This window comes from Neopsephotus bourkii, unplaced genomic scaffold, assembly GCF_033783945.1.
Source record: "Neopsephotus bourkii isolate Nb327-2 ecotype Australia unplaced genomic scaffold, CSIRO-AGI_Nbou_v1 NB_1637, whole genome shotgun sequence".
Classification (NCBI taxonomy): Eukaryota; Metazoa; Chordata; class Aves; order Psittaciformes; family Psittacidae; genus Neopsephotus; species Neopsephotus bourkii.
The window spans coordinates 4,098,805-4,120,050 of NW_026902112.1; the positions used below are offsets into that span (position 1 = coordinate 4,098,805).

The following is a 21,246-nucleotide window of genomic DNA, read 5'->3' on the forward strand; positions in this document are numbered from 1 at the left end:
GAGGTAAAATTTTTCCCAGGACGAAGACAGAAGGCTCAAACAGGATTTCCAAGGCATACAAAGAATTTGAACTCTTTTACTGAAACTCACAACATTCATTAAGTGCTATGCTTATTTCCCATTAAATAATTACCAGAATTTAGAATATGCTTCAGAACCCAGTGAAATTCATGTCTAATTGTGCACATTAAGTAAGGAAACTGAAGAAAAAATACTGTGAAGAGAGGCTAAAGAACAGCCTTTATATAGTGGATCTAGAAAACATAGCACTAAAACTCAAGCCTTAAAGTCTCCTTTATCTAAGAGTTTTGTTCATATATATTACTCTGCAAACACTTAATAATAATACTAATAATATAATTATTCAGAATCCTGATCACCTTGAAGCTATTTTTATGTTGCACTTCATAAAATGGCTTTATTCCAAGGGTAGCTGCAGGAAAAACAAGCAAGGTCAGAGCCAAGCTGCATTTATGAATGAAAGAAGACTCCGAAAGACTTTAGGAAAAGTAAGCATGCTGGCAAGGTTAAAAAGGATGGCAAAAGAAGTTTGCATCCGTTTTCATTTCATCCTTCACAAAGGTGAAATGTAATGAAAAAGTAATAGAAATGAAAAAGTGTATCTGAGCACCATATTCTTATCTGGCATTGATAAAAATAATGTCTTTTGGACTGACATTGCTGAAAGGAAAAGTAACAAAAGCCTCTCTCAAAGATTCACAGTGCAAGGAGTGTCTCAGGGCGTCTGCAAGGTTCTCTAGACCATGTAAAGCAGAGAGATAACCAGCCCAGGAAGGTAAATGACTTCTTTTTGTACCTGTGTTCATTGCTGACACGCTTGGGAAGTCCTCATGGAAGGATTTTCTTTCAACTCTCTTTCAGAGGATTTATACCAAACCCAAGTGCTCACAGTAGAATTCATAAAAGCTGACAAAATGGGTAATGGCAAGTCACTCAGACCCACACACAGAAGAATACAACAGGCAAACTGTATTGTTGTAAAGTGAAGCATCTTATTTATAACAGCCTCTATACTACAGGGAGAACGAGAAGCAAATGTAAGGGTTATTTTTTAATAAGAACTCCAGAGGAAACGGAGAATTCCAGTATTCACCAACAGAGCAGTAATGCTTACATATTCCTCAGGCAACTTGTAGAAACTACAGTGCAGAACAGCATTGGTAGACATGTAGATGAATACAAAATGCTGAACGAACACAGGTTTTATAAAAGTAAATATTTACTTAAAGAACCAACTACCCCCATCCAATGGATCCCTGAACACATGAGGGCAAGAAATCCACATTAAATGATCTGCCTGGATTTCTGAGAAGGTCTGTTCCCCACCAAAACAGTAAAAAGGATTCAGCTAAGAGGGATAAACCTCACACAGAGGAAAGGGGCCAAAAAGATGTGGTGGGGGAAAGGGAAGAATAAAGAATTCAGTTTCTCAACAGAGGGAGGTCACCAGTGAAATCCTGTATGAAACAGTGACAAGGCCCACATCACTTTACAATATATGAGTTACGAAGTAAGATTGATAGTGATAAACTTTGTTGTTCTTTTCCATACAATACTAAAAATTATTCAGGGAACAAAAACAAAAGCTGACCTTAAAGGTGACATTAATCTGTCCAAACACAGACCCCTATAACAAAGGTACCCATATAGGAGCTGCGGGTCTACCCCTTCTCCTTACATTCAACACAGGAAAAATTACAGCTCAGCTCATCTTGCTGTAAACGCAGAGGCAGTCCAGTGTATCTCACCCTAGAAATCTCTACATACATGCATTACTTGTGCACAGAGTCTAGAGCAACAGGCTCACATCTGGACGGCTCCCAAATAAGATATGGAATCCCACACTGAATGGCCAGTGCGTGAACATGTGTGTTAGGCAGGGTAACATGTGAGGGAAAACACTCCTAACTTCAAGAAACAATTGTGTAACTAGACATTATAAAGAAAGGGTCTGGAGTTATATCATCTTGACATTCAATATCAAGCAAAACAAAGCTGAACATCAGAAATTAGTAAAAATACAGCATGCAGTAGAGCAACATAGAAGCATCACCCTTGTGTGCTTAAACCCATAAGACTGTATGCAGTTCCTGCTCTGTTGCCTGAAATTCACTCTTCCACCCTGTTTTTGAAAAGTCAATGCTGCCTTGGAGGAGAGTAAGGATGATTAAACACAGTTTCTGTAACAAAAAAAAAAAAAAATCCCCAACCATTAACCTCAAAAAGAAAGCTATTGTGGGTGATTATGGAAACAATTCAATTCAAAAACCTATTTCAAGAGATAGGATGGATGGGACTGAATCAAGTCTTGACTCATCCACCAAGAAGTCCTCTGTCACTACTCGAGTGAGCTTTGGCACTTCCAAGCCCCCTACAAACCCTCATGCCTCAGAACAAGTCCCTCAATTTCACATCAGCTGTGTCATTGTGGTGGGCCTGAGGCCAATGCTTTAAGACATGGATAGGGCCAGTCTTCTCATCAAAGGACTTAAGGCCTGAGGAGCATGATCAGCACCACTTAGCAAGAGAGCATTTAACAGGGCTGATGCAAGACTATGAATGATAAAGATTTCCATGAATTTAAATTCTTTAGACACAATGAACTGCACAGGTCTGCTAACAAGTACCCAGCATCATGGTATGTGTCATGACTCTGGTAATTCCTGGCCTTCGGATTCACTGTGAGCTGAGAAAGTGTTTGAAAATAATTAACTTATAAAAATATACTCCCCTCTTTGCACTGTTCTACTTGCTCAAGCATCTGCTGTTGATCACTGCAGGAGGCCATGTGGACTGAGCTGATCCAGCTCAGTACTGTGGGGCTTGCATGGAGTTTTATGGTTTTATTTCTCTATTGTGTAAATTCTTTTGGCTATATTTGGGAGTTATACCAGGGAAGTAATGAAAAGGAGCTATTGAAAATCTACAACAAAACTAATTGTGCAATCCACGGCTGCTTCAATTCAATCCAAATGTTATGGGAAAGCCAGTCAGAACAGATTCTCCATGAAGTTCAAGCACCACTCACGTAAGATGTGTTCCTGCTTACAGATGCAATCTATCATGCCTGAAGTAAACAGCAACGCAGATAAGGGGGAACTGGTGAGAAACAGGCACCAATTTGTGTCTCTTACTGGATTTCATAAACAGTACTTTCAGATTGGGAAAAAGGGATGGGACTTTTCTAAGGGATTTCCACATTTCTGGGCTGGTACGTTTTCCTTTCCACTGCAGAAGGTCTAAATCTGACAAATGGGTGAATGACGTACACAAAAAAGCAGAAAGTATTTGGGGGACATTTAAGCTCTCTTTGTAACATAAGAGAGTCCCTTGTGATCCATCATTCAGCAACGAAGAGGAATGAACCAACACACCACAGAGCTAGGGCTTTCCGAAGAATTCTGTATGAGATACTGCAATGTGTGAATGCCATGTAACTCCAGGCAAAAAAACAAACCCAAACCCCCCACTAATATAGCCCCAAAAATCCTACCTATGATTTTTTGTAGGAGTATGAATTGGATTACTGAACTGAAGAGAGAAGAATTTCTATTGCCTCTGGATAACTACTTCTCACCAGCCCAGCTGAGTTCTGAAAGCAGGGGAGTTTTTAAAAAGACATTTCCTACTCCAGTAGTTTAAATATGGCCTCACCTTCTGGCAAACAAATTTGTGAAACAAATTCCAGTTCTGAGATCTCAAACTGTGGTTAGAGGCCTTCTTTTGAAATACAAAAATAGTCAATTCCTTCTTGAACTGAAAAACAGCAATGCATTTTACAGCTGGTTTTAGTATGGTTTAACTGAAGTTAAACATCAAAAGCCACTTTCATCACTGAAGCATAAGAAAATAGCTGGCTTACAGGCAAAATGAGTTTGAGTTTTAATTCAGTTACTTTATACTAAAAAAGGTTTCACACACGTAACACATGCTTTCAGTCTTGCTTTTACTAACACTAGTTCATGTTTCTCAATTACTGTATGACTGTGTCCTGTGCACATCTTTCCCCGTTATAAGGTAGCCTATCACCAACAGCATTCTGTAGAGGGAGCTAGAGTATTGTCCATAGTGCTTGCTTTACCCAGTGGAAATAATACTGACTTGTACCTTTGAAACCAGACTTGTCAAAAAAAGGAAATAATTAAACCTGAAACAAACAAAAACTCAGCTACCTGACTATCTCTGGTCCTTTTGAAGTATAGAGGCAGCCAATTAAAACCATTAACCAAACTTCTATTGCTTTTACTTCATGTGAATGATTCATGTCATAGCATGGCCTACTTACAGGCATTGAAAACAGTATTACTTTTATTATGAGGCTCAAATCAAATGATAGCTAAAATGCCTAGTATCATTTCTGTATTTCAAACTAGGCAGAACACTTTTCATGTGTTCTGCAGTTTTCACTAGGTTTGAAATCCAGTAAGTAGGCACTTCCAAAATAGAAAAGCTACTTTGAGCATCTGAGTACTTCTATAAGCAGAGAACTAAAATATCCACCCTACCAAAAAGAAATCTCACTTTGTATCAGGCTTCACAGTCTATTGGGAAAACATTCATCATCAACTGAAATTAAAGAAAAGCTAATTAAAACATGATGCTAGTAGAGCAACAGTATTAGTGATTGGCAGAAAAGTTAGGACCCCACCATACATTAAAACACTCCCACACTTCCATAACCACAAGTTAATGGGACAACACACAGAATTACACAGAACTAATACCACTCAGAAGTGGCTCTGCATAAGGGAAATGCTTGCTAAACTAGTACTATTGCTAGGGAATATAAACTGGGCTTTTATAAAGTTCAGTATTTACAGCCAGATGGTTATTACAAGGTGTACAGCTCTGATACCATATCTGCCTTTGGCACAGTGTTTAGACCTTAAGAGAAGCAGAGGTAGAAGCCAGGTAGGCTTTATAACATCTCCAAAACCTAATTTGTACTTTGATCTGTGCTTGATCATGACTTGTTACTGAACTCAAATGGATCATCAATTCATATTCCAGCCACCTATCCTCCCACAGAATTATTTCTACAGCTCCAATAAAACACTGTCTTCGAACAAACAACATAATGACAAATCTCCACTATTTTAGGTAGGAGAGGAAATATATAATTTTTATTGTTCATGTCACAAGCGGAGAGCACGTGTTTAAACAAAATACATCTACCTATAGATATTTCCTTTTATTTTTTAAACCTTTTAGCAAGTTCTCACTCTTGTATCTCTTAGAAGCGCTCTCCATAAACACAGTCTAGAATACTCTGTTGTCACCATTCTAGCTGGAGGTAACTGGTTGAAATATCATCACAGCAGGAAAATTTATCCATGGGAATCCTCCCAGAGGCCTTCGAGAAGGAATTTGAGGGTTTAAGAACTGGAAAGCACATATATATGGTGTATAATCAGAAGCAAAATGTTTCTACGTCCAAACACTTCTAAGCAGATAAGCATCTCTCCTGCTACACACTTCAACAGGATAAATTGCAAGACACTTCTCAAACTGGAAATCAAATCCTTAGGTTCTCATGTGAAACTAAAAGCAACGTCTTACCTTGCCCCGAATTATATATTGCTTTCACAGATTTTTTCACCTTCTGTAGAGCAGTTCTGTCTTGATCCAATGCCTACAATAGCAAGAAATAAATAAACTTTCAATATTTACTTCAGCAATCCACAGAACACCAAAAAAATGGTTTCACAGGCTGGAAACAACTGCCAATACAACATATCCAGCCTGCAGGAGGGTCCGAGGTCATTCAACCCCTTCAGGACTAATTAAAGAACTGATTTGAAAGTGCTCTGGCAGCACAGCAGAGCACCAGTGACAGTGCTGAAAGGCAAACACTATGTCAGCTTTGCAAGGGACAAAACATTTATTCAAATTATATTAAAAAACAAACCAAAAAATAGTTAGCAGATGCTTCCATAGCCCTCCAGTTTCTACTAAGCTAATTGTTAACTTCTGTGGTTTTCCCATAGTAATAGTCTTCCAATTATAGACACAGATTATCACACTAACCTCTTGCACTAAACTCCAACAGATAATTTTAGAAATAGAGCAGATGAAAAATATCAAAAGGACTAAGATGTGATTTTGTGCAGCATAACGTGACTGAAAGGAAATATTTATTATAACAGTCAAACATGTATTTTCAGGATTCCGTAATTCTGAATTTCAAGTTCTCTGCAATAGTTTCAAAATCCAAACTGAAATGTTACTAAGCAATGATGAATTCAGGATTAGCTGTTTAGGTACTTTCCTTTTTAAGCAAGGTCACTCCTCCCTACCCACTCCCAATCTGAGTAAGGCATCAAATCAGCATGAGAAACAACTATTATGATAAAGCAAAAAAAAATAAAAACAAAGCAAACATTAGCCTAGACTTATGGAATTAATAAATTTAAAAGCTATTGTCCTGAGCAGGTCCCATGTACAGCAATCCAGTTAATTTCACTGAAGCTATCCACAGAGAACATACACAGAAATGCTTAAATCATTTCCTAGTTTGTTTGTTTTTTTTTCCCATTTAGGTCATATGCAATTCCCCATCACTGAAAGCAACATCAGATTAATAACCTCAAGTTTTAATGAAGCTCGAAGCATTTGCCATATTATATTTACGTCCGAATCACTGAAGATTGGAGAACTTCTACTCAGGATTACCGTTGGGAGTAGCAGCCCAGCTGTGCCTGTTCACTGCTGTAGATGACAAAGTTCCTGTTGCAGAGACCCTGGGGTAGAATATTATCCAAACTGTTTAAAGCTTAGAGCTCCTGTGGGTCTGGTACCTGAAGACTGGCACACTAAGGCAGAATGGCAGCTACTCCCATAGCAGGATGCACATCACCATAGAGGGATACTACCAGCAACACTATGACTGAAAGCATAACCACTGAGCAGAGTTTTCACTATCAAAGCTGAGATGATTTCAGTACATTGCACTGGACACTGAAGCTTAAAATAAAACCAAAAACCCCACAGCAGGAGCTCCAGGTCAACTGGAGTGTTAAACAGTGGAGATGGTCACACATGAGAATAACACTCCTACGTAAGTTCAAGTGAGTGTTTCACTGTATGTACACTTACACTCCACAGCACAAATACAGATTGGGTGGAGAATGGATTGAGAACACCCCCGAGAAGAAGGACTTAGGGATGATGGTTGACAAGAAGCTAAATAATGACTTGGAAGCATGCACTTTCAGCCCAGATAGCCAATCAAATGCTAGGCAGCATCAAAAGAAGCATGACCAGCAGGTCAAGGGAGGGGATTCTCTCCCTCTATTCAGCTCTCGTGAGACCCCACCTACACTACTGTGTTCAGCTCTGGAGGCCCCAGCATAAGAAGGATGTGGAGCTGTTGGAGTGAATCTAAAGAAGGCCACAAAGACGATCAGAGAGCTGGATGACCTCTGCTACGGGGACAGGCTGAGACAGTTGGGGTTATTCAGCCTGGGGAGGAGAAGGCTCTGGGGAGACCTTAAAGCATCTTCCAGTACCTAAAGCGGGCTTACAAGAAAACTGGAGACATCTTACATGGAGACATATGTAGGGACAGGACAAGGGGGAACAGCTTTAAGCTCAGTGTAGATTCAGATTAGATATTATGAGCAAGTTTTTCCCTGTGAGGGTGGTGAGACACTGGCATAGTGTGCTCAGAGAAGCTGTGGCTGCCCCATCCCTGGCAGCGTTCAAGGCCAAGTTGGATGGGGCTTGGAGCAACCTGCTGTAGTGAAAGGTGTCCCTGCCCATGGCAAGGGGTTAGTTAGAACTGGATGATCTTTAAAGTCTCTTCCAACCCAAACCAGTCTGGGATTCTATCATATCTAGATAAACCAATTAATTTATTTTGGAGTGATCCAATTTTAACCAAACAAAATGTTACAGTTGAACACCACATAAGAATCTGTTACAAAAAAAGATGCAGTATTTCTGTTCTTTAAGAACCATCATATTCTCACATTACACCACTTCCTCAGTACTTAAAACTAGAAAATTTGGAACCACAGAATTAAAATTCTTTCTAATACTATTTATCTCTAGTTTTCAATTTGCAGCAGAACAACAGAGTCAAACACTCAGAATTGCAAATGCCATTATTTCTTTTGCTGCCAGTAAAATTGTGGATTTTATTTGACTTCCACCTTGACAGAATTTTTTTGAGTTTAATAAATTAAGAACGCTGTGTTCCTTTTCCAGACAGTGCACAGCAGGTGATTCTCCTTAGATTCCTTTGCAAATACTGTCAAAAGCTTTTACTTCTGTCTGCATGCTATGCCAGACTGCTGTTATACATTTCTACTGAAGTTCTCTCCATCTTCAGTGACCAGAAAAAATATGATTCACTTGTCCTTGGAGAGTTTGAATGCAGGATATCCTAAGAATTTGAAGCAAGTATCTTGGAAAAAAGACAACCATTAACACTGATGAGATTTCAGAGATAAAGCTTTGTACTAAATTCTAATATTGAAGCAAACTGGATACTCAGGGAGAGGAAACAAACACAAAAACTCCAAGAAAGATGGTACGTGTTCCTAATGTTATCAATCTAGAAGTCTAGGACAAATGGACTAGAAAAATCTTTCAAATTGGATCTGCTATCAAATTAAACTTAATCACCAGTGTGGGAGCAAGAGGAAGGGAGCATTCATTATTTTAAGAGCCATCAATGATGAAGTGATACACAGAGATGACATCCACTGCCCGAAGGAGCCAGTGATCTAAGTCAGAATAACATCACAGGTCAACCTTGTGCTTTCATATTCAAATAGGAACTTTATGTGAACTAGTTCTTCTTTTAGACAAAAACATACACCCATGCACACTTATAACCCAATACCTGGGCAGTATGTGGAATGCCTACTGCAGTGGAAACCCAAGCCTACATAGGATTCTAGGTACACACAAGCTGTTACCTAGGGGGGTTTGGACTGGGTTTATGTGGGGGTGTTTTGATGGTTGTTTTTTGTTTTATGTAACTGTAGTCAGCTTGTGTCCAAGTATATCACATTCCTTTTGAATGTCATTTGCTAATGACTTTTAGCTGCACTCTGCTGTAAAGGAATTAAGGTGCACTCAATGCTCAATTCAATTATTACTCCAGAGTAAAGTTACCTTTTAAGTATGTTAAATTAGACAGAACAGCCCTTGCTTCCCCCTTTTAGGGGGAAAGCACACCTTGGTGTAGCCATTAATTTTATTTTCCAGCATTCAGAATACTAAATATTTTTACTCCCCATGTCTGAAAACACAAAGCCTGATCTTCCAGTAAAAGGGACACATTACTGAAAATTACAATGCCTTAGAGAACCAAGGAGTCTCTGTGACAGTCTCTAGGTATTCAGATGCAATCCCCTTCCTACCTTCCTAAGTACTGAACTCTTCCTTATCACCCTGGAAAATGCTTCTTTCTTCATTTCTGTGATACCAGCTCCCAGAGGCCTTTTTAACTTCTCTGAGAGATCCTTTTCATATCAACTTATGCATTCTGAAAAGACATAATCTAGTAAAGGTACCTGCAACACAGCTTTACTACCTCTTGGATGAACAAAGCTTTATTCTTGACACCAGTCATCTGTGAGACAAGCTTTATTTAAAGCTTTATTTAAAATAATGCAAAATTAGGGTTCACAAAAAATCCTGACATATATTAATGAAGAAATTAAGGAAAAAAACAAACCCTATTCTATTTAGTCTGCCAATATAAAATTAAACAAGGAAAACTCCTTGCCCCTCATGCATAGCAGGTTTGCCACACATGATCTCCGACATACGCCCTGTCAAGGTTTCATATTGCTGCATTCCCTTACATTGAAGCTTATGCTCAGTAAGAAAACATCCTGATCATGAAAGATCAGCCTGGAACCCCCCCGGAAAGTCACCTTAGATTTCATTTCTCTTTCGGTTAAAATTCAACTACTTTGAACCTGGACTGCAGTTTCAAACCACCAACCTCATTCAGATCTGTACTACTGAAGAAAGTGGTGCCTCTTCTTCATACCAAAGAACTCATGTTGGCTACACACTGTGACCCAGTTCAAACACTGCTGGATGACCTTAGCTCCAGGAAAAACAGTGGCTCCTTATGAGCACTGTGGATGTAGCTCACCTTCCATCGAGCATGCACATTGACAGCGATTTGTACTTGGAATGACCATTTCACATTCAGAGGCAAGGCTTCTTACAGCACCCTCCTTCTCAACATGTACATTTACTGATAGCTATTCATACAAATATAAAAACTGAAAAACTTGTCCACCTGAAAAAACAAAACCAGATTAATCCAGCGGAGGAGGAAGGCGAGTCCTACCAATGGATCACTGATGTACGTAACTGTGTAGCTGCACATATACTTTTACCAGCATGACACAGCACACACGTCAGCAGCAGGTCAGAAAAGGGGTATGCTTACATCCCATAACCCACGCTGCAGTCCTCTCTCTGAGATGAGGCAAAGCCCTGCAGACACTGCTTTTGCCTCTCTTCTGCCCTTTAAAACCTGACCTCTTCTCAGTAAAGGGTGTTTCTATTCTTGGGCCAGTTTTAATAGCTACTGAATTTTACACCAGAAACTACTACCATGCAGCATGTGAAGTGCTCCATTCTGGATTGTTCTCAGCCTTTGATGTATTAAAAACTGCAAACTCATGTTCAGATAGACCACATTGTTTCTTTAGAACCTTCTGTCTTTCCATTATGTATACATACATGTATATTTGTGTGCATACATGTGGGTAGATACCAATATGTATGTATTTTTATGTATGCATACGTACATCAAAGTCTATATACCAGGCATCATACTTCAGACTATCTGATGTAGTTATTCCAAATAAATATTAAAAGGATTGATCAAGCAACACAAATATCTTCCTCTCTTGATTGATGTAAAACTACTGTTACAGAAACTGATCACAAATGCAGTTCATGTACTTATTAAATTTAACTCTGCTATAAATCAGTATGATCCCAGAAGCAGACACACATTTACACAGAGGGTGCTATGGCCCCTTCAGCCCACTCAGTCTACTAAAAAAATCAAACATGTTTTGTGCACCTTGAAAACCTTTATAATTTCAAGAGGAAAAACCCCACTGATTTCTGATTCAGCCTTATAAAGACAGTGGCTCAAGGCACTGACAATCACATTAATATGCCAGCATACATTATTAATTCCTCCAAGTAGATTATTACCCAGAGACGCATTTTCCAACTGGAACAAACTGCTCATCCTCGTATCATAGAAGGTTTAGAATTTCACCCCATTTGGAGGAAGTCTGCCCTAAAATAATTCCATATCCTACCACTACTAAAACCCACCCACAAAAGTAATATACCAAAACAGAAGTGTTTTAAACAATTACAGTGTTTTACATAGGACAAGCCCATGAGAGAATCTGGAAGGCTATGAGAGCATAAACAGTCTGTGCACCCAGGACAAAACCCCTGCATGTATTTTAAGAATACATTTTCCTATATTAAAACACCAAGCAGTAAATGTGAAGTATAAGATATTTGAGGTTATAAACACAAATGGGTATACACATGCTTTGTAGTGACACAGGTATTGTCAGATACAAGATTCATTATTTTATAGAGAATACACAGATGACACACTGACTTCAAGGGACTATGAGCAGTAAGTCTTTCACTTCCCAATTCACACACTGATCTAAAGCCTGGCACAGAAGTGACTCACAGTTACTGTTGCTTGCACTGGAAAATACAGTTACTGTCTGATCAAGTCCTAGTCACAGTGCCCATACAACAAGGCAGAGCAATGGCACTGTACGAAGTTATGGCTCTTCAGCACCAGGATCAGTTTCCTTCACCATAAAATCCAAAATTCATCAGATGGATAACAAACGCAGATTAGATAGCGTGTTAAATTATTACATGCCACAGAAACTGCAACAATACAAAACCCCACCATTTCCCCAGTGAAATACAACCAAAGGAGAAGATAAAAGTCAGGTGCTGGCCCCTTGTAGCTTACCCACTCAGACAGGAGCAGACTACCAAATTCACTTCATTCTGTATGTGGAGAAGCAATTCAAACCATCCTTCCTGTCCCCCCCTCCTCGCTCAATTTGTACTGGCAAAGTCTGTTTCCAACTGTTGGCCTCAACACATGTCTACATGACAAAAATAGGGGACTGGTTAAGAATTTTCTAAAGACACTTACTCCCTTCCTGTAAAAGACCCCAAAAGGATCCAAATGAGAGAAAACAAACAAAATCAGTAAGCACTTGGCACTGTAATAACTGTTGCCAACATCACCTCGTACACTATCATGCACCAGCTACTCCCAATGAGACCAATTAAAAGATAATGTATTTTTTAAAAATTGTGGTTTCCCTGAAAATTGGAAGCTTCAAGAATTTTCATAGAATCACAAACTGGTTTAGGTTGGAAAGCACCTTAAAGATCATCTTGGTCCAACCGCCTTGCCATGGGGAGGTACACTTTCCTCTGGACCAGGTTGCTCAAAGCCTCATCCAAACTGGAGTTTTTAACCATAACCAATCAGTAATCAAATTTAGGAAACACATTTTTTCCAGTAAATCCTTCTTTTCAGGTAATGCCAAAGCTTAACAGCGATCCATTAGCTGAACTTCCCTCACATCTACTGTCAGTTACAGGGCCTGATGCAATGCAACAGCCTCCCTCTTAGCTGGCCTATGTAAGAAATATCATCAGCCCTTCAGTGCTGTAAAGGTCACATTAGATGAGCAAGCTCCTCTGTGTAGTCTCTAGAGAACTGCAAAAATAATAGTCACCAAATTATTCTTCAAGCATTACTCAAATGGAAGCTGAGTAGATATTGCTGTAAAACCTCTAAAAAGTCCAGTATTGCTAATGGCAATTGGTTTTGACAACTGACCTCTGGATTCCTCTTTGCAATCAGACTCCCACCCAAAGCCTTTTCTGAACATAGATACTAATTGCTATCTATATGTGGTTATTTCTAGATGAAATGAAGATAGCATCACATTTTTCCTAATGAGCATGGAACAGCTATTTGATCTTGTGCACATTCTGGCACATTTGGGAACACTTAACAGTATTTGGGAAAGTTCCTTCTTTAGGTTCTCAGCTGAGTTACATTTCTGCATTCAGCTCATTTTGTGCACAAGGTACCTTTAGGAGGTAACTGAAAAATAAAATGAGATTTGTTTCCAGATAAAATGATGACACAGAACACATTCATTTTCTACCTTCTGTTGTGTAGGAGACGCTGAAATGGCCACAACTAGTGACAACACTTGAAAACAGCCAGTGACAGACAGAAAATTTTCCCCACAGGCACAACTTGCACTGGGTAGAAACTAAGCATGGTGATAAATACCACAGAATCACATAATGATTTGGCCTGGGAGAGACAATTAAAGCTCATCCAGTTCCAATTCCCTACCACAGGCAGGGACACCTTCCAGTAGACCAGTTTTCAACCTGGCCTTGAACACACTGCCAGGGATAGGGCAGCCACAGCTTCCTAGTGGAAATAATACCCTTACACTGGTAACTGTGTACCTTGAATTACCTGAGCAGTTGAACAGTTACCATTCATTACATCCAAACTCACTGCATTAGACAGGGCAGCTTTACTCCTACTAATTACAAGCCTCAGACGGCAAAAGCAGTGAAGAAAACTTCAGTTTTCATGTCACTACAACACAATCTAATCTATTTCTTACTTCAGCAGCACTCACTAACATATTAATGGGGTAAAACATGGCTAAAGCTCAGAAACTAGCAAATACATAGCCAGGTCCACACCTCCTATGATAACACTGAACAAGATTCCCAAGTTGCACCCACAACTTTCGCTAGTGTTAAAGCTGCACAGCACTAGCAAGCTGTCGCACAGGACTCAAACAGAACAGTTGCCTACGTGATACATGCTCCCATGTTTAAAAATTAGCAGTTATGTTGTGCTCTACTTTTTAGTAGCCATGGCATATTGTCTATCTTTTTTCCTCCAAGTTGATCCTCCTTGCCCATGTCAGCAGTTACCAAGTACTGCTTGAAAATCACAAAGGGAATGATCTCAACAACCTAAGACATAAAAGCCTATTCTGTCCCTGTGCTCTACAAACCTCTCCTGAAGCTTTTTTCAAAGTCCAGGGGAAATACATTACTCTGTATTGTATTAACCTGAAATGTATTATTCTGTGTAGAACACAGACCTTCGCAAACTATACAGCATTCTGGGACACTGCTTATCTCAGTTTCATTTTGTTACTCAAAGTAATGCTCAGGCTCAATAAGACTTCAATCTTACACCACGTTAAAGCTGTAACCACCGCTTACTATGAAATTTGGAGCTGCATTCAGATGACCAGTAAGGAGAGTCTACCATCTAATTCTTCTTACAGTGCATAATGTAGACTGACACTATAGGACAACAGCAGGAGGGAGAATAACAACAAAGTATCAGTATTCTAGAAAATAAGCAAACATTCAATTCTCTGTTGTTTTTTAAGGCAAAAGTTAAAAATGGAATCAAGATTTACAATAAATAGCAGGAGCTCTGATTAGATTTTGGCTAGAGCCGATTTAAAAAATGCACAAGAGGGGGTTTGAATCTCTCCTTCCAAAAAAAGAAAGTAATCACAACAGCATAATTGAGATGTGCAGCATTAAAGCTAAGCTTGAACTTCCATGTCCTGCTCTTCAATACAAATGTATTCTCTGAACACTTAATTTAGGGAGGGGAAATTACAGAACAGGAAACATGATAATCAGAATACTCAATTCTAAAACTTTAATAAAAGCCTCATCTAAAAACCTCCTCCTCCTATATCACCTTTCACTCCTTTTGATCAATGTGCAATAGGCATTAGAAAACTAAGACGCACATCTCATCTTTGCCGTGGTAAAGAAACCAACAGACCTAAAGTGCAAGATAGGCCAAAAAACCCCATCCCATAAATAAGCAATACATATTATGTAATGATGTATGCTTTTATTAGTATAATCATTCTATATACTACTGAAAACCAGAGTGAGATCTGCTTTCTCAATATCCAAGTGAAATCCAGTGGAACAAGAAGGGATAGCCAACCTAAAGGAAAGCCACTTGTTCAATTAGATTCTCCAGGGTTTGTTTGAAGGGGTTAGCACACATGATGAGCACTGACCAGTTAAACCTAGACAGGAACTTCTGACTTCCATACAAGTGCATAAGCTGCAGCAATCAATCAAGTAGAAAGAAAATGATATACCAGCACCACTGAAATCCTTAATTTGCCCAAACTGTGTACATGACCCGACAAAGTAATTGGGGCAACACAGAAGCTACCACTTTCCCTTCAATAAGAAGAACACTTCAAATACAGATTTTAAAGGTATTGCTTTAAAACTATAATGACATTTATATGTATTGAGCAGTAATTTCCAGTATGTTAGGCAACAGTACGAGTGCTTTAAAAGGAAACTGCTACTTACTTCACAGCATCTTTCAACATAGTATTGTGTTGGGTAAAAATAGTCCCACGCTAGTTCTCTTTTAAGACTGTATTAGAGAAGAGAAGCCCTTAGAGAATATTCTATACATTTTCTTAATATTAATCTTCAGACATGTTTTACATCCACGATCCTAAACACACCTAAATTACACTAGCAATAACATAAAACACTTACTGTCAGATACAAAAATACCTACAGTCTTCCATTTAGAAAATGCAACTGATTTGTCTGATCACAGATTTAACTGAATGTTGGTAATACAAATAATGACACATTCATATACAGTTTTGCAAGTAGCTGAACAAAGAACTGTTTTGCCAGGGAGAATTTAACTGCCTCCTTACCCCCCCTCATCCCTTAATTTTATGACAATTCTCAATTACATTCTTTAATCATTTTGGGAGGCACAGTGAAAGAGCTCATGCAAATTATCCAAAACCAGAGTTTTCAAGAACAGAAAAGTCTTAGATGGGAGAGAAGCAACTGTTTGAGGACCTGGAGCTTCAAAAGCATTCAAATTCCACAGATTCAAAAGCAAAACTTTAGTCAAAGACAACAACTTGCCCATATACACAGAACCAAAGTAGAATGTTCAGGTTCAGTAGAACTAGAGAAGACCATGCACAATGATTCTTTTCTTCCTCAAGCCAGGGCTTAAATCACTCCTGCTAACACTTATGCTGGACTCCCAGGCATACACCCACCCTGACTATCAAATACCTGTGCAATAAACCCTGCTCTGTAAAATAATACTTGTCAGATGAAACATAGGCCTTGTACATAATCCACATAGTGAATCATACATATAACAGACTTTGAACACAGCAATGAGCATTAACTTCTCCAAAATCAATATTCTTGCTCTACTAACGGCAATAGCAGTTTACTCAGTAGCAGCCACATTCTAGCAGCAGCTCTTGACTTCTAGTTTATTTTGCCAGAAGTAAAAAACTACCCCAACAAAACACCAAGAAAACACCAAAACCCACAAAAAAAATAACCACCACCACCAACCAGTTAATCATTTCCTTGTGACATTAAATATTGTATGGAAAGTAGGTTTTCGGTCTGCTTACTCTCATCTTCCCCTTTGGAAGAGGCATTCCTACATCCTTATTTCAGACTACTACTTATATGAGGGGATTTAACACCCTGGATCCCTGAAACTTGTCTTCTGCAAGAAAAATCAAGGAAGGCGAGAGTAGAATCAGCTTCAGTGAATCATCAAATGGCATATCCCACAGGATTAGCCAGAATATAAACTAAAGCACTCAGGGCAAAGCAAAGGTTGGAAATAACACTTTTGTATACAGGAAGAATTGGAAAACACCACTGAGAAGGAAAATATTGTTGGGTTTTAGGTTTGTTTTTTTTTTTTTTTTTTAAACAGCAGTCTTACAGCTGAAGAGGATATATATCACTTCAAAAGCATACAGGTTGGCAATATTCTACTCTAAAATAAGGAATCCAATGTATGATTCAGGATCAAGAAAGCTCATGAAAAACAAGACTGCTACCACAGGATAACAGGGGTGCATGGACAAAGCTGATGATTACCATGTAGCCTTTCATTCTTGTATAATATGTAACTAGAAAATATAGGTTATGCTTAAACATAGGATAAAGCAATAGCATAGTTTAAACACACACACACACACCCCCAGGAGTAGGAATTATATAGGAAACTCTCTTTAATTGAACACCGAGCTATTCATATTTTATTCCAATGATTTTTAAACTACACAATCCCCCCCCCCCCCCAGCACAATATTAAAACTAATGTTTAAGTCATTAGTTTATGGCATTTATTTTCAAGTTACCTTGGTTCTCAAAAGCAATACATAAATTCCACCCACTTTAACAGTCATATTAGCTAATCCTAATGGATGCAGTTAGTCCTTATATAAAATTAACACATCAACATCAGTCTTAAAGATACTCAAGAAGCTCATACAATGGTTGAATGACTGCACATAAAAACCAGACAGACTGAGGTATGGGAACAACAGGAGATTAGTAGGCTGCAGTATTTTAAGTTAGGGCACAGTAGCTCTTGCAAGGTTGCAAAGAAGCTACAAACAACATATGGGATATAACACAATGTTATCATCAATGAATGTATCAGCTTTTCATCAACACTTTTACTTAGCTGGAAAGAGTTTAATTTTTAGATTTCTGTAGCTTCTTCAGTTTATTTTTTAATAAAAAATTAAAACCTCCAAATGCAATTTAATTCAGAGGAGGCATACGAATGAAGGTGTAATTTTCTCCTTTTCCTTAGAAAATACCTCTTCCGCTGCTTTATATCTCTATGAAATACAATAGTCTTGTAATGTACACTAAATTAATATATACTGACTATATAAATATTTATTATAAACAACATACTATTGTAATAATACAATAGTCTTGCAATATACACTAAATGTATGCATATGGTTAAAAGATTCTATTTGGAACACAGAACAAATGCATAGAAAAATTGTAATATTATGAATATTTGGACAGGAAAGATTAAAAGGTTAAGCAAACGAAGATTAACATCAATGGCATTCCACATTCCAGCTAGTATATTATGATCAGAAGCAACAGGTCAACAGGCAACCCTGCAGACTTGTGAGGAGTGTGCGGTAGCTCCACAGGACCTGAAAGAGGTGGTTTTCCCATTTCCCTCTGCCAATCAGTCACTACTCCCACTACACTCTGTGCACCAGCACACTACTGATTAGAAAATCACAAAGTCAAGGAATAAGATCAGATGAGAACTGCCTTTTTTGTCGCATTACGGCCAGCACAAAGGAGGGCAGCCACACACATGGTGGCTCTACCCTTAGATGCATGAGCTTAGACTGAAATAGATTATGTGACCGTAGCCTGAGAAGACAGATGATCTTTAATATTGCAGCTACAGTAAGATCTGTTCCACCCCAACTGCATCCCTTGCAATCCACCTACTTGTGATCTGTGAAGATACACTTTGAGACTGTAAAACTTGGGTGCTTAGAAACCAACTCTGTGAAAAAGCAGCAACATTCACACATGTAGGAGTTAAATCCAATTTCCTCCTTCTCCAGCAGGGGTGACTCAGGCCACAGATCTCCTTTTAGAATCTCACATTCTTTCTCTTGATTTTAAAATGGTTATACCCCTCAGAAATTCAACTATTTAAAACTACAGTATCTAAGTGGAGCTCATGATGCCTTTTCTCATGATCTTCACAAGTGCTTAACCCATTGCTGAAGCATGGACTGAAGTTTTACATTTGCAGAATTACTGTACTTGATGACACCAATTCAAGCCAAATCTAAAAAGCACTTCAGGCAACTTTTAGTGTGCTGTACTATTAACTCTCTAGTAACTTAGTTTAAATACCTCCTGCTACTTTCAAAAGACCATTTATGCACTACACCACACATCACCCTCCAAGCAAGTAGCACTTCCTCTCAGTATGATCCTTACTCAGGTGGAAAGAGTTATTTAGTAAAGGTGAGTTTAAAAGGCCAGAAGCTGGCCTTGACAGAGAGCTAAATAGAAAGAAAACACTAAGTGGTGGAACAAAAGTTGTTAAGAAATTGACAGTAGCTTGAAATACGAAATCTTGTATTTCCTTTCACAAAGCAGCCCCTGCTAAAGTCCTACCTTCTCCTCCCCATTACCTCTCACAGTAAGTGCAACCCTTCAGATCTCTGAAGCAGGCACAAAGTGCTTCTCTTGGCGACAAGCACATGACAAGACAAAGGCTGAGCATCCTGCCTGACCTCACAGGCTTATAAAAATCCCAAATGGCAAAGAGAAGTGGGCATCCAATGGCTGAACACAGTCTGTTCTGACACAAAGGGCAGAGGACGTTAAACAAATCAGTAGGTAACAAATTCAAACTAAAAACCTAAAAACTAGAAAAGCAGAGTGCTTTGCACTGCACAGGACAAGCTGTGGAACTCCTTTTGGATTCTAAAATTTTATACACTTAAAAAAAGGGGGGGAGGGGAGGAAGGGATAAAGTAATGGAAGAGAAATCCAGCATGGCCATTAAATATAAATTTAACACCTTTGTTCTGCCATATCCTGAGCTGCAAGTTAATGGAGATATCATACTGGAGAAGGTGTCCGTGCATCTTTGCCCTTTTCCTACACTCTTCTCTTGTCATCTGCTGCTGGCACTGTCAGAAAAGATCCTAGGCTTTCATCAACTCCTGGACTATCCCAGCTCAGCTGTTCTTCCACTCACTAATGGTATTTCTGATATGTAAGCAGCAATGAAAAAGAATTCACCAGTAGATAACCATATATGCACAACACTAAGCAACCGACAAACCTCAGTAAAAGAAAAAAATGGGGAAGAAAAAAACAGAAAAAGAAAAAATGAGAAAAAAAAAAAGTCCTGTAGCAAACTAGAACATATTTTCCTCTTCCTTCATACAGCTTTTGTTTTAGTCATATCTGAATATCAGATGTCACTGCTGAATCCCCAAAAGCTATTTCACAGAATCCTTTGGATTGGAAGGGACCTTAAAGTTATCCAGGTCCAACCCCCTGCCACAGAGGTACCAGTTTTAGCTATCACAGAAATGGCATGATTTGAGAATATGGTGGCTCTCAGTTAAAGAGCAGAAATACTACATCTTCTTTTGTAACAGATTTTTTTGTTGTTTGACTGTAACATTTTGTTTGGTTAAAATGGGGCCACTCCAAAATATAACTATTATATATTAATTGATTTCTCTATGTATCATAGAATCATGGAATGGATTGGGTTGGAAGGGACCTTAAGGATCATCCAGTTCCAACCCCTCTGCCACAGGCAAGGACACCTTCCACTAGAGCACGTTGCTCCAAGCCCTGTCCAAAGTGGCTTTGAACGCTGCCAGGGACAGGGCAGTCACAGCTTCTCTGGGCACCCTGTGCCAGCGCCTCAGCACCCTCACAGGGTATTTACATAGAGAAAGGGGAAGACTTTATAAAAGGTTTAGCAATAATTAAGTAGGAAGCTATTACATGAACAATTATGTTCACCAGACCAATGAAACATTTCATACGTTCGGGCTTTTAAATATACAGAGCCCGTATATATAGACAGACATTAGCCTGTATCTCACAGATTACACTGATGTGCTCCAGCAAAATGGAATGATTAAACTTAAAACTAAATAACTTGTTTAAGTTTGTTATTTTACAGTATTTCTTAAAAGAGAACAAAAGCCAATTGTTTCATGTATAGAGAATGTTTTTACAGTCATAGAAAAAGAAAAGCTGTGATTTATTGCCAGACTTCACAAGGACACGTTTGATGTTGTATCTTTGCCCTATACCCAAGAGTGAATCAGCTAACTTCTTTATATTATTTCGGAATATCCAGTCTTTATGCAGTGAATGGAAAGTTACTGAACTAACGCATCTAACTGAAGTACTAAAAGTATAAAGTCTTTTCAGAAAGCCATTTTAATAAAATCCATAATCCTTCACCAAAAATTCACTGTTACTAAGCTAGCTCCTGGCCTTTCAAATGTAGTATTTTTAGCAGAGATTTCTTCATACATAATACTGCTTTGGAAAGAATCTTGGTACATCAGACATTGATGAAACTCACCATGCTGAGACCAGCCCTATGCTTTCAGCTTTGATCAGCTTTGCTTACCAATGTGGATTACAAGGAATGCTGCCTTGGAGAAGTAGCTACCTTGACACGAGAGTATTTTGACCAATAATTAAAAATAAATTATTGGTGAACATCTACCAGGCAAACTA

At 38.7% G+C, this 21,246-nt stretch overlaps 1 protein-coding gene across 3 annotated transcripts in view; it reads right to left on the reverse strand.

Annotated features, from left to right (window-relative positions):
• The window catches only part of ASAP1 (ArfGAP with SH3 domain, ankyrin repeat and PH domain 1), a 145,699-nt gene that overhangs the window by 66,695 nt on the left and 57,758 nt on the right, over positions 1-21,246 (reverse strand). For all 3 annotated transcript variants that reach the window (XM_061374290.1, XM_061374293.1, XM_061374291.1), the window contains one exon: positions 5,581-5,653. In XM_061374290.1, the coding sequence (XP_061230274.1) occupies positions 5,581-5,653 (73 nt within the window). The remainder of the gene's footprint in view (positions 1-5,580; positions 5,654-21,246) is intronic.